Here is a 14460-nt window from a genome sequence, read left to right as displayed (position 1 = left end):
TGGACCTTCGACGTTCCATTACCTCTGGAAGACGGAAGAATCTCCCTTGGAGTCAAGGAGTGACTCCCCTGCTTGGCAGGCGCCAAATCTTGCAATCAACGGTAGCCAACTTTCCCGCTCCCGCCAGAGTCTGAAGTCCCTGCAGCCTGGTTGCTCCAGGCCTGCCCTGACTTACCCTTGCTGGGTGAGTCCTTGATGGTCTGCACCGCTGGCTTTTTATCCTTTCCACAAGACTTGCTGTTACCAAGGCTTGTTGGCTCCAATCTGGTCACCGACACCACAGTAAGCTGCAGACTTCATGGGACACGCTGAATCCAGCTCCTGGTCGTCGTGGACGTTGACGCCACCTGGACCACGTGCCTGAAGAGTCAAGACACCCGTGGATCACCTGAAGTCACCAGACGACTGTGGGCATCCATCATCCTTGCCCCAGGTCACTGCCAAGTGACTTTGAACACTGTCCCCTCTGCTTTCAGGTCTTCCTTCTTCTGAATCCAGGCTTGAATCCCACCGGACACTTCTCCTGTCTTCACAAGCAGCAAGTCTTCTTTGGCTCCCATTGAAAACGACGCCGCGACCCGACACCAAAAGACACCTATGCACCCGGCTTCCCTGGGTGAGGTAACTCCAGCACTATGGTCCTCCTGTGGGTGGTGGCTCTAGAACTACTTATCCTGTAAGTAACTTGCTTGTAGACTCTCCCGAGGTATCCTAAAACTCTTAATTTTCAATCACGACTTGCTCCATTGAAGTCAAAAGGGATTCGCGGCTGTGTTCTCACACTGCATGCGTCTCCCATGGGTCCTTTACTTACCTGCCTTGGGTGGTTTCGTGAGGCCCCAGCGCTTCTGAAGGCCCTAGGCCTTGTCCCCTTGCAAGTCGTTATTCTTAAGTCTCTTTTTTAGTATATGGTCTGGTACGGCCCTAGGGCCCCAGCCATATTTGTGCTTAACTTATTGTGAAATGTTGATTTATGTATATGTTCCTGACTTCTAATCTCATAAAGAGATTAGCAGAGAGTTGTTAGTAATAAATACATATATATTTGATATATATACCGGTGTGGTGTCCTTTCATTTAGTTATTAAAGAGATTATAAGGTAAAACAAGCTGCTTTACATTCCTCTAAAGACTTAGCCTGAAGGCTGCTCTCCACAGCTACCACTAGGATAGCTTTCTTGAAAGGTTGTTTGAAACCTATCTACCATAAGAGTCGAATTGTACTGGTGCAAGGTGTCCACTTTAACTAGTGAACAGGATATACCAGGCCAACTTCTCACACTGCAGCTATGTGGCCAACATGTTTCCAACACCAGAACCAGCTGAGGCGGCACCATCGCAATCAAGCAGGTCCCCCACCTTTAAATTAGGTTGGCTGACCATTGATGCGGCAGGGCATTCATGGGACATCTCAGAAACCTTTGTTTAGGTGATATATAGTGACATATTTTTAATGCAGATTTTAATAGCTGGATTTCACCTGTTTTTGAGTTGTCCCAATTTAGACAGATAAGGACACACAAGAATAAAAAGGGGTGGATTGGCTTGCGATCACATGATGTATCCAAGTGTGGGTGCTGGAATGCAACTCCGGTGTCATGGATCCAAGGCTTTTAGGCTACATATCCCACATAATTAACATACAAAGTCAAATCAAAGTTGAACAAATTGTAGAACAGTGCAGTCAGGAGATATATACACCATGATGACTAAAGCTCACAGGCAGAACCTGATGGCACCTGGCAAAGAGACAATGATGAAAGTGGCATCTATTTTGGCTAATACCGAGAAAACCTTTAGAGCATGTGTGGGCCTTTGGTCACATTTACGAGATAACATAGTTTTCCCATTCATTGTCTGCACACTATGTCTTGAAGGATGGTCTTGACAAGGGTATTTAATCAACATCATTCTAAAATGGTGGCACATAGAAGTTGTTCGATTCCAGTCACTAGAATAATTCATCTTGGAGTTATACCACAACACTTTCATAGTCTGTGATGGATGCTTCACAGTTACATACTTTATATTGGTTGGTTTGCCTAGTTGGGCACCTATAGGGTGGAGTCCTTGTACCTGCCCAAATTCACAGGGACTAGCTGAACGAATAGTTATGCAGTTTGTGTCCATTAATTTCGTTTTTCAGGAAGTTAGTCTTCCAGTTTTCATATGTTTATCCCATCAGTAGAAGCCAATGTCTGTATCTAGTTTATTGGACATTATGGGTAACCATCAATGGGTAACTTAATGAGAAAGGTACCTATTCAGAATAATATTGAACACAATTCTAGAATCTCAAAGGGGACAATATTGTCTAAAAACCAAACAAAAGAAAACTTCCCGCCTAGCAGTGGGAATGTTAAAGACCATCACTACTTATGTAATCATTGGAAGAATGTTTGCCCACATCACACAAAGCAAAACATACGCTACATTGTTATGGTCATACTTACTTTCACAGCTCTCCTCCTTCTCTTTCTCAACCACTGTTCCTCGGAGCGAAAAGGCCATGCACCACTGAGGTTTGCTTCTTCCTCTGTTTAAGAAAATGCAAAGAACACAACCGCCCAGTTAATATTTGCTTAAGAATCTTACAGTGCATAAGCGATGATGATGAGATGTATCCTAGAAATGGATGCACTTCCTACACAATTCATCTTTACTACACCTGCAATAGCTTTCCCATTCCCCGCTCATCTATCACCATCAGATATTTTATTCAACTCTCACCCTCCGTAACAAGCTATAGGGTCACATCCAAAGACTAGCGGCTGTATTGGTTCTAGACAAAATGTCCAATTAAACCCACTAAAAAACCATGAGTGGAGAGGGTTTGTTGGAAAAAGTTAATGAAGACCTTCAATGACGGCAAAACATGGCTGCATATGTCTTGCAGTGGAACCCAGTATAGGTAACACAGGATTGAAAACCCTTTTATTAATTGGTCTGATGTCAGATCAGTAAAAGATCAAGCTCTGAGGTCGGTGCTCTGTCAGAAGACAATCCGTTGCCCCCCTACATCTCTAGAGACCCGAAGGAAGTGGTGGAATGGCAGTTCTGTCTCAGGTCACCACAAATTCAGCGAATTGTGGTTGTTCCATGCTGCTAACAGCTCTCACCTTGTGATTATCTACATGACTTTGGAAGGAGAAAAAGCTAAGATAGTGGTGGGGAAAGGTGGTAGGGTGTCACGTATTCAATTTTCTAACTATTGCAAAGCGTTGTAGGTGGGAGTTACCAATGGTGTTAGAGGAAGATGCCAGATATTGTTTTTAAATATTGAAATGCCGTAGGGAGGGAGTTACAAAGGGCGTCTAAGGAGGGTAGTAGGAGGCAAGGTATTTCTTTGTGTATTTGGAGGAGGTGAGGCTACTGTTGAGTGTGGTGGGGGAGGTGTGGTAGGATAACATATATCTTTTTTCAAACATTTGATTGGAAGGATTATGGGCAGTGGGTGGTTGGAGTCAGGGGCAGGGCACCAGATATACATTAGTATTAAGGCACAGTTAGTGGTGGGGGTGAAGGGGTGGGACTCCATTTTGTGCATGGATCCTCAAGACTAATCAGCCTCTCCGCTGCTTATCCTCAGGATGAGCTGAGCAGAGGAAAACGATTCGTAATTTTAAGCACAGCCTACAATAATAGTTGAGCAGCTGTCAATCATGGAGAGATTTACACCTGGAAGTTCAAGTGGGATACAAGTCAAGCTTTACTCTCACTGTGTATTTCATGCTACTTGGAACCTGTCAGAGGGAAACAACCCATTCCTTTACATCTACACATGGTCACGGGTTCCACTCATAGAGCGGTCCACACTCTTGACCTTTCACACAGAGTGACTCCATGAGCCAGTAGTAGCACAAGTGTCGTGGTTAGACCATTCCTTGGTTAGGTTCACATTAGAAATGGGTTGCACACACCAAAACCCAACAATCAAAGGATACACAATCTGCCCCCTGTACATTCCAGATAAAGGCACAACCATCCAAATTCCTAGAGGCATTCAATGTGTCCCTCCATAGGAGGGTCACAAAGACTTTTAACATCGCGACCCCTCTTCAACTCAAAAAACCCAAACAGGCCAACAAATCCTCTAAAAAGTGGTTTAAAACTAATCTGTCTAGCCTAATAAGTGAAAGTCACAAGCTGTACATGACATGAAGGAAAACGAGACAGCCTGCAGCCGGAAAAATCTGAAAAGAGCACATGAGAAACTATGGCTCTCGATCCAAATTTACCAGCCAAATTGGTTAAATGGGATAATGACTATTGGACACATTGCCTCAGTACACTATTTAATGCCTGCTACTCCACAGGATTCATTCCATCATTTTGGTAGGACTGGCAGTGTTCACTTTTATTTCCCCGATACTAAAATGACGCTTGTACAAATCCAGCCAATGCCAGAACGGTCACCCTAATGCATGTGAAGGCAAAACAGTATACTAGCCTACTTATAAATGATCTTATAACCAGGGTGGAGTTAACAGAATGTATCCCATGGACTCAAACCCATTTCAGAGACACCTAAAGAACAGTAGACAATATTATATAATTCTTTCTATATTAACCTGAAAGCATTTAGCATCATCCACTGCGGATCTCTACTCGGCATTATTAACCTCCGGACTGCATTTGATACGGTACTTTGGCTCAAATTAAAAGGCTTGGGAATGAATAGAACGTTGGTAAGAGCTATTCAGGCCCTTACACGGACACATGGGTAATGGTAAATTATTGACCAAAAACGATCTCTACAACCAGAGGCCTCAAACAGGGCTATGAATTAGCCCCATTAATCTTTATATCTACACAGCAAAATGATCGACAGAACAGCAGACCCTGCCCCCCAAATATTTGAAGGAGGGCCACCCAGTTGCTTATGTGTACTGGTGATAGCTAGATTTTTTTATCAATCGGCCACTGGTCTTCAACACGCTTTGCATCATATAGCACTAAAAGCCAGCTAAAGGTAATCTGTGAGAAAACTTCCATCCTGAACTTCGCAAACTAGAGAATCAAAAGAGCAGATCGTATATAAATAACAAAATAATCAAGCAGGCCAACTCCTACAACACCTGGGTCTTCTGGGTCCAGAACAATGGATCCTTTGCCAAGCAAAATGAGGAAATTGAAACAAAAGGATTCAATCTGTCATTTGCCAGCACCTGAAACTAGCAAACAACTTAACAGGGCACCCATTAAAGCCATTATTGGGTGTGATCAACACCAAATTCATGCCATTGTTAAGCTATTGGTGCGAAGACTTTTCAGCTTTATTGAATAGGCTATTAGCGGCATCGCACTGCATTGTATTCAGGCACATTTTACTTTAACCGTATCCTCGTACCAAGCCAAAATCAACTTGGAACTTAATCTTATAAATGAGACAGTATACCAAGCAGGTTGCCCCATCCTTTGTTTCTGGCAGGGCAAATTGCGAATCGCTATTAGGGAATGTATTTATTGCCATGGCCCATAGGAATGAGTGGGAATACATTAGCAATTTACGATTACCAAATTGGTAATCACAATTTGCGAGTGCAAATCCAAGGGTGCCTGGGGGCCTAAGCCCCCCCCCCAAAAAAAGGTAAGTATGCACATGTGTAGCACACACATGGCCTAAGAGTATGTGTGCGCTACATAGCGCATTGAAAAATGCATTTTTGGTGCATTTTTCAATGCAAGCACAAATTACCATTAACTCGAAGTTGATGTTAATTAGCCTTTCCTAAAATCACAGTCGCATTTAGTAAATGCTACATGCATCTCAAGTAGGGAACGTATTCGCAATTTAGGTAATTGCAAAAATTTGCGATTACCTATATTGCGAATGCAAAAAGGTACATGCATCGGAAAAAGCATTTTTCCAGTCGCAAACGGGCCGATTCTGCAAATAGGCCTATTTGCGACTGATAGAATGCTTGATGCATGTGCCCCAAAGTCAGTTCTAGCACTATAAAGTGGCAACATGTCACCAGACAGTGTTTCACAAAGAGAAAGAAAGAAAGAAAGAAAGAAAGAAAGAAAGAAAGAAAGAAAGAAAGAAAGAAAGAAAGGAAGAAAGAAAGAAAGAAAGGAAGGAAGGAAGGAAGGAAGGAAGGAAGGAAGGAAGGAAGGAAGGAAGGAAGGAAGGAAGGAAGGAAGGAAGGAAGGAAGGAAGGAATGAGGAAATAATTGAAAGAGGTTAGGAAAGAAAGAAGGAATGTGAGAATGAAAGAAAGATAGAGAGAAAGAAAGAACGAGTCATGTATGGTGTCTATTGGAAACCATCAGGATGAATGACTAATCAAACTCTGGATAGCCATTGCTCTGATGTAGCAACAGTGGTACATAAATGTACTTTCCACCTGCTATGAAGTCACCAGGGAAATTGATTGCTTCCTCTGTGTTTTCCCCACCTCACCCACGTCTGTGGAAACCAAAGCAAGGTGATGGAATGGCTTTTGGCATTCTCGGCTACCTTTCTCCACTTCCCTCTGGACTCCATAGACCTGAGAGAGGTGGGAGAACCCAAAAGCACAGAGCCTTAGCCAACCACCACAATCCCTGCCAGTATGTTTGTCTATAGATCCTCATTGACATGAGACAAAAAGGAGAGTTTACCAGAAGCTCTCACGGAGCTCCTGTGTGTGTAACATCAGTTCTCTGTTCTCAATGTGTGAGGAGAAAGCAAGGCTTTGGGTAGGGAAAGGAGTTGGTGTGAGAGCACAAGGGGTGGTAGGAGAGTGTGTCAGAGGGCCTGATCCTTTTTTTCATTGTTGGGCAGGGATGGTGTATGATGATGGTAGGTGGGTGGGTGGAAGGCAGGGGGCCAGGTATGTTTTCAGTTTGTACAGGGGAGAGATCAATGTCTATGAAAAAGTGGTGAGTGGTAGTGGGTGAGGTGTGTTTTTAATATATTTGGGTGAGTGAGAGGGTCAGGTGGAGGGCTAAAGAGATGGTGATGTGGGTAAGTGGTAGGACCCCAAGTTGTTCAATTTAATTATTTATATTTTGAGGGTGGTGGGTGGCAGGAGGCCAGGTACTTTTGATTTATTTTTGGAAGGGGAGGCATAGATGTTGAAATCAGAGAAGAGGATCTGGGTGCCATACATAACATAATAATAAAGACGGTTCTGATTGGCAACAAAAACAAATCGATCTTCACTCTCCCTGCCTACTTTACGTCACATAGAACCCCTCAGTGAAAAACATTCCTAATATTTAAGACCTTATGGGGGTGGTGGAATAGTGGTTGTCAATTTGTTAAGTTGCCCATTTTCTCCCACCTCTCTCAGGTCTCCACAGACCTGAGCGAGGTAGCGGAAAGCAAATGGCATCTCCTGCCACCAACCTCTGCTCCATTGAGTCAATGTTCCATGCAGACCGGCAGTTGGCATGGGATTGTAGTCTTTATTGATATTCATTCTTAGAGAGCCACAGTCAGCATCGTTTCACCTCTTTGCTCACATTGAAAGCAGAATGTAGCTATAAGGCTAAGAGACTGGTAGGCAAGGATGGTAAATATTTCAAAAGCATAATCTCAATGTTCATTAGATATCACCATTTGGAAACTGGAATGCACAGATGTTACAGAGATTGGCCTTTCTTCAAGAGTTCAGTTCTCAAACCATGGAACACAATTTCTGAGACTGTTCACATCCTGGCTTAACGACACACAATTTGATCAATGTATGCTGGTGTGAAGTGGGTGTTCGAAGGAAGTTGCAGGAATTAAGAACAACAGCCTTCAGTACCTGGCCATCTGTGGTGCTAAAGACAATGATACAATAAATAGTACTTGCAGGTTTATAACCACTGGGACTAGGACTAAGCAGGCCCATAGAATGTGGACTCTTTGTTGGCCAGAGGAGAACGTACAATACCTTTCTGATTTTTGGAAGGGTCTACTTTAAGAGTGTTTTTGTATTTCACTGTTTATGGCCAATAATCAGTGTTAAAAATTATGCTGGATTCAACTGTGACCAGAGGCTTTATTTCAAAGATGTTCATTAAATAAAGGTGTGTTTATTCTGTATGGCTATAATAGAACACCAAAATTGGAAGAGACAGATACTGAAAAATGACAAGGGGCAGAGTTGACCACTAAGGAACTCTACACATGGAAAATGTTGACATAGAACAGTGCAGGTGAAGGGAAGAGACATCAGCTTCGTCCGAAAAGAAAAGAAGTATTTTCTCCATTTAGATATCACATCTTTAATTTCCACCTTTCTCTCTTTAAAACAACCTTTCTGATATACAGTGTCTACTCTTTCCACTGATGTATAATATAAAACCAAGGCACCTTCATTTCATAAAAGATCCCTATCACACGGAGAGACACCAGAGTTCCATACTGTCTCCTGTCATCTTCAACTTTTACATGGAGCCACTTGGTGCTCTTCTCACAGGTAACAGCATCATGATTCACCAATAAACTGATGATACACAATCATTCAATGCCTTAAACGCTTTATTTAGACCTGGATGTCTAGTGCCTACCTAAAGCTCAACCCAATCAAGACAGAATTCCAACTATTTGCCAAGAACAACAAAGATACAGTACAAACCTGGCTCAATGACATGAACCTTGAATGCTTCGAATTCCAACTCTCACTAAATGCAAAATGTCTTGGATTCAGCCTGGAACCCAACCTCTTCCTCAAAGAACACATTGCCAAAAATAAAGCCGTCCTGGTAGCAGCTCTCTCTTTCTAAAGAAAATTAAACCGTTTCTTCCACAAAGCAAATTCAGAATTGCTGTTCAAGCCTGTGTACTCTTGAATCTGGATGATGGTAATGGCCTAATCCATTGGCTCCCAGACTCCACACTGGGACCCCTAGCAGGCACCCTAGACACTGCAGCACATCTCATCCAGGGCCTGACAAAATCTGAAAACATCCCCCACACCTTGATAGAACTCCATTGGTTTCACTTTCCAGCACCATCTTCAAAACCCTCTGCATCATTTACAAAGCAATCACAAACAACACCCCTGCTTATCTTGCGGACAAGCACACCATTGCTGGTGGTTAACAGAACACCTGCAGCCGGGACACCATCAGACTACAGACTAAGAAGTGTAAAACAGATAAAACAAGACAGCAGACTTTTTCATTTATGTACTCAGGATCTGGGACAGCATCCCCATGTCCACGAAGACAGACCCAACACAGCTCCAATTCAGAAAACAGTTGACGGCTCACCTCTTTAAGGAACAATACATTAACCATGCACAAGTCAGCTTCCTCTCCAACTACTCACTGACTTTAACTTTGACTTTCACCATGTAAGACACTCTCCTGCCTTTTGGCTAGGTTCGCACTATAGAAATAATATATACATGCATACATACATCAGTGGCAGCCCATAAGGCGCATTAGTGCTGAGGCAGGTGCAAACATGTACATACTCTTCCAAAATAAAAATTAACACACATACTCACACTTATCCACATGCAACTTCGCACCCATCCATTCACAAGCACGCACACATACACCCATCATTCAAAAGCACATACATAGTTTACACATCCACACATTCATTCACAAATAGCAGGAACACACACATATGCATGCATTTATATATACACACATGCATCCAACATTCAACAAGGACTTACCGGCCACCATGGCAACATCGGGTGGCAGGAGGAAGAAACAGAATGGACTCTGTGGTTTATGGAGGCTCCGAGAAAGGAAGGGACTACCAAAAGATCCTGTCACCTCCTCTCATTGGCTCACCTTGTCAAAGGTCAGATAGAGAGGGGAGGATCTACCCAACCTCCTGGTAGAGTGGGATGGGGTCAGTGAGAAGGCTGGCCCTTCCCCACTCTGTGATAAAGCATCATGATAGAGAGTCAGTCCTGGACACTGCAGAGCTTAAACCTGAAACAGCCAGGTCTAAATCGATCAGTGATGCTTACGCTTGTGATGAGAGGGAGGCTCTCAAAAGACTTTGCCAGACTGATGAGGTGACTTCCTCAGGGCTGCAAAATCTTCAGCCAAGCAAAACTTGGCTCAAGCTGCCAGGTGCCTGCATATTTTGCGCATGTAAGGCAGCTAGCTACCTGACCCTGCTATGGTGATTGTCTGTCAGGCTGATCTTTGCTCATCCTGACAGACACTTATTATGCTTTGAAAAAGGCACTGGGGTGGGACCTCTCTGTCCTTAATGACAGGCTGTCACTGACGTACATTCACCAGGACCAGCTTTTTCTCACATGTGTTAAGAAGCATATAAGTGTTTTTGAAGATCATGGTTGTTTCTCAATATCATTTTATTAGTTGACAATGTCAACTTAAAGGACCTACTAAATGTATCAAATATAGCATTGTCTGCTATAGGTAATGGGCAATAGTTTGGATTTATCTGAAAATAATATTGTAAATAAAACTCTATAAATGTGTGCTGAAAAGAAGATTAATATTTTGTAATTTCATAACTCTTACATATAATATTTACATTTTAAAATAGCTATACAAAAAGCTGGAGTTATTTTTTTGTAGGTGTGAATTAAAATAAGAGATTATATATTTGGTTATTCATTCACATAGCTACACTGCGCAAGAGATATAGGGAAAGAAATAAACAATGATGTAAATACTGAAATTATGTGCTCAGAAAAAGAACAATAACAGACAAGATTTTCAGACAGCTTTCCTCTATGCCTTGTAGTGGTAAACTATTTAATGAAACCCCACGAACACGATTAAGATGTGAAAGGAAAGATTTTAGGTCTCGAAGCTCTGCCTTAAAGCAGTTGTTAACTAAAGTAAATGTGTATAATGTAGAGGGGGGAACTAGATATTTGCCTTTATAGCAGAGGGAATAAAAGGGAAACAATACGTAAAACTATTGAATTATGGAAAGAGATTTACCATTCCTAACCTATGATTTAAAAAATGAACTACCATGTTGGTGACCTAAGAAGTAATAATCCACTTAGGTCCAGTTGTCAGGAATGCACACCAGGGCCTGTATTATCAATAGGGTGCCCTTTCACAGTTTGCTCACGGTGCACCTTTAAACAGGTGAGCTGGGCGCAAACAAGGAATGTGCATGCTATTATGATGAATGTGCTTTCCTCAAGGCAGCAGCAAACTTCTGCTTTTCTTGGGGCAGCAAATTAACTTAAATACGGTGTGGCTGCTTCAAAGCTGCATCCCCTGTGGACCCTTTTTCAACTAAATCTTTGCAGCTGAGACCTGATTGCATTGCTAAAGCTCTATAGGATGTACTAAATCATGCTATTGTTTCAGGGATTTTACCTCAACCTTGGAATGAAGCTACTGTACTTCCTCTTTAAAAAAAAAGACCAAGATTGACCATTATGATATGAACAAACTTTCATCCTATCTCACTTCTGTGCACTCCTGCCAAAATCTGCCAAAATCTTGGAGAAATACTTTAATCAGTGTTAGACCTGGCTTTTCCAGCGGGTTTATCCTCAGACATTTAGCTTTTTGGCCTCCTATTTTGGACACGTTTTTGTTGGTTTTAGGACTCTAGGCCCTTTACCACTGCAGATCAGTGCTAAAGTGCATATGCTCTCCCTGTAAATTTTGTTTATGGATTGGTGAATCCATGATTGGCATATTTGATTTACTGGTAAGTCCTTGGTACAGTGTACAGTGTGTGCCCAGGGCCTGTAAATCAATGCTTCTAGTGGGCCTACAGCACTGATTGTGCCACTCACACGTCCGGCAGTCTGTAAATGTAACTCAAACCTGCCACTGCAGTGTCTGTGCGCAGTTTGATGCTGCCATGTCGATCTGGCAAGTGCACTCACTTGCTAGGCCCTAACCATCTCTATTCTTACATGTGAGTCATCCCTAAGGTAGGCCCAAGTTATCCCTGTGGGCAGGGTGCTTTGTATGGGAAAGGTAGGACACGCCCTAATGTGTGTGGCATGTCCTGATAGTGAAATACTGCCAATTTCGTTTTTCACTATTGAAAGGCTATCTGTCCCAAAGGGTAGAATGGGGAGTTTACTTATAACATCCTATAAGCATAACTGCCCATGGGAACAAGATAGAAAAATGGAGATTAGAATGCCTGAACTCAGAATCTAAAGATGCATCTTTTCGTAAGGATGATTATTACATTCTGGGTTTGAAAATAACACTTTTAGAAAGTAGGTATTTTCTTGCTTAGCCATCCAGTGTGCCTCTGCTAGGTTTGTGTATTGACTGTCTGGCTTTGGAGTGACAGGGGATGGGGATGTGCATTCTGTTCAGACAGCCACTTGGGAGGGTGAGGTGTGTCCTGCCTTTCCAGGGTGAGTCATGGCTGGGCTGAATAGACCTGGGCTGCATTCAGAGTAGAGGGAGATTTCTTTCACACCTGAATGGGCCTGGTTTGACTTGGACAATGCTGTCTCCACCTCCTACTGGGCAGCTGCACCAAAGAGGACAGAACTGGTCTTGGCCGGGCAAAGAGCTTCACTGCCACCCGAGAACGAAGGGTTTTGTACAATAAAAAGTGGGCCCAGAGCCCTGAACTTCAGATCACTCTTGGACTTCAAGAGGAACCTCTGCCAAGGCAAAGAACTGGAAGAAGCTGGAGGAAGAGTACTTCCCCTTTGCTCTATGCTGTCTGGGCTTGGCTGCAGTAGCTGTTCCTGCCAAGGAGAGGAATTCTGTCTATATCCTGCTTGACAAAGTATCTCCAAAGGCTTGAGGTAGAGCTTGCCCCCTGTTCAAGAAGTCTCAGGAACAGCAAAGACTTCAAAATCCTTCTGGGCACCATCTCTTGAACCGCTGGTTTCAGTCGCTGCAGAAGACAAGAGCAGTCGACTCTGTCAAAGAGTCAGTTGCTCAATCTGTGTTCTGAAGGCACCGCAGAAGGCACTGCCACACTTTGCACCGCATCTTTGGTCTCATCGACACCGCTGGGCCACCGTCACCGAGTCATTGCTTGCACCGCATCCTGTGGGCACCGTACTCCACACTGCCTCGCTTCACTATTTCCAGACGTCACTGAATCCGTCACTGCTTGACCCGAGCATCGACAGCCTCCTTCGCATTCACTGTGACTTGACATCACTGCATCGAGCACTGCCTCACTCCCCATCATAGTCACCGATGCCTATGAACAACCGTCACCGAGCCACTTCCTGCACCGCACCTTGAGGGCACCGCACGCTGCACCGCTTCACTTCACAATGCAACCACAAAGATTGCCCCGACCGACTCGTACCAACAGGATCGGCCGCAACGAGAAAGTTACTGTCTACGAGTCTGTCGGTGCTTTAGCTGGCCCATACTGACGCGGTCAGCTGGAACTGTTAGACCCTGTCATTTTTAGCATCACGGTAGCCTCGGATGGAGTTAAAGACTCTGAAGAACTGTGTTTTTGAGCTATTTTTGCAAAGTACCTATTATTTACAGTATTGTATGTTGGATTTGAGTCGTATTTGGTCTTGTTGGTTTAGATAAAGATTTGCTATTTTTCTAAACTGGTATGGTGTTCATTCATGGTGTTTTCACTGTGTTACTGTATGTATGCCGAAATGCTTTACACACTGCCTCTGAGATAAGGTTATCTGCTCTTGCCAAGTTACCAAGGGGGTGAGCAGGGGTGATTTTGGAAGTGTATCCCCCTTACCCTGACTAGGAAGAAGGGTCCCTACTTGGACAAAGGTGCAAACCATTGCCAACTAGAGACCCCCATTTCGAACATTGTTGGTCAGTGATGGAGATTCGGGCTTGCATTTGTGCCTTACATATAGTAATTGGTGTACACTACTAGTATAATGCACACCATTACGCAACCACATACTGTCTTTTTCTGTTTCCTGGTGTCCTCCTGGAAGTATTTTTGATACTGAGACTCTGGTTAGTTGTTGCACCTGTGAAGTCTTGACAAAATGGAACTTGACTTCTGGCACATGTTTATCTATACAATGAGGGACCTACGTGTGTTCTGAAAGGAAAGGGGACTGCCTGTGAAGAGAAGGTCCAAGGAGGATCCAGAGACAGCCCTATTTTGTTATGAGCTACCCCGCTGGAAGCTAACACTACCTGAGGAGGAGGACTTCTCTGAAAGTGAGGGAGAAACAGAGAAAGATGAATTGCTTCTGGCTTGTGAGTAAAGGCTGAGAGAGCTCGATGAGGAGATCAAGAGGGCCTTAGCCCAAGAAAAGTAAATGTGTGTTGCTCAAGAACTGAGCTTGGCTGAGCTGGAGGTGGAGTCCAGCTCCGATGGTGGCAGCAAAAATGTGTTATCTAGTGCTGAGGGAACAGTACACACACCCATAGATGTGGCACCTGATTTGATGGAAGGGGTTGACACACACCGGGGGTTAAGGTTTAAGTGGTAGCTCAAGTGGTGCACAGTGTCCCTGAAGTGGATTTGGGAACTGGCACAGGGGATCATGCTCCTAGTGGTGGGAGGGACACTCAACTGACTCTAGATGAGAGGTGCAAGGAGAGGGGTTCCCCCATGGTAAAGGTCCTAAGAGGTGAGTGTGG

The 14460-nt window shown here is 43.7% G+C and overlaps 1 protein-coding gene across 2 annotated transcripts in view; it reads right to left on the bottom strand.

The window, feature by feature from the left end:
* ADAM23 (ADAM metallopeptidase domain 23) overlaps nucleotides 1-14460 on the bottom strand; it is a 731894-nt gene that overhangs the window by 368195 nt on the left and 349239 nt on the right. For both annotated transcript variants that reach the window (XM_085648912.1, XM_085648913.1), the window contains exon 8: nucleotides 2454-2536. In XM_085648912.1, coding sequence (XP_085505038.1) covers nucleotides 2454-2536 — 83 coding nt within the window. The remainder of the gene's footprint in view (nucleotides 1-2453; nucleotides 2537-14460) is intronic.

This window comes from Triturus cristatus, chromosome 3_2 (assembly GCF_964204655.1).
Source record: "Triturus cristatus chromosome 3_2, aTriCri1.1, whole genome shotgun sequence".
NCBI classification, from domain to species: Eukaryota; Metazoa; Chordata; class Amphibia; order Caudata; family Salamandridae; genus Triturus; species Triturus cristatus.
Note: the sequence above shows the minus strand (reverse complement) of the source record. Positions and strands in the feature narration are given on the sequence as shown.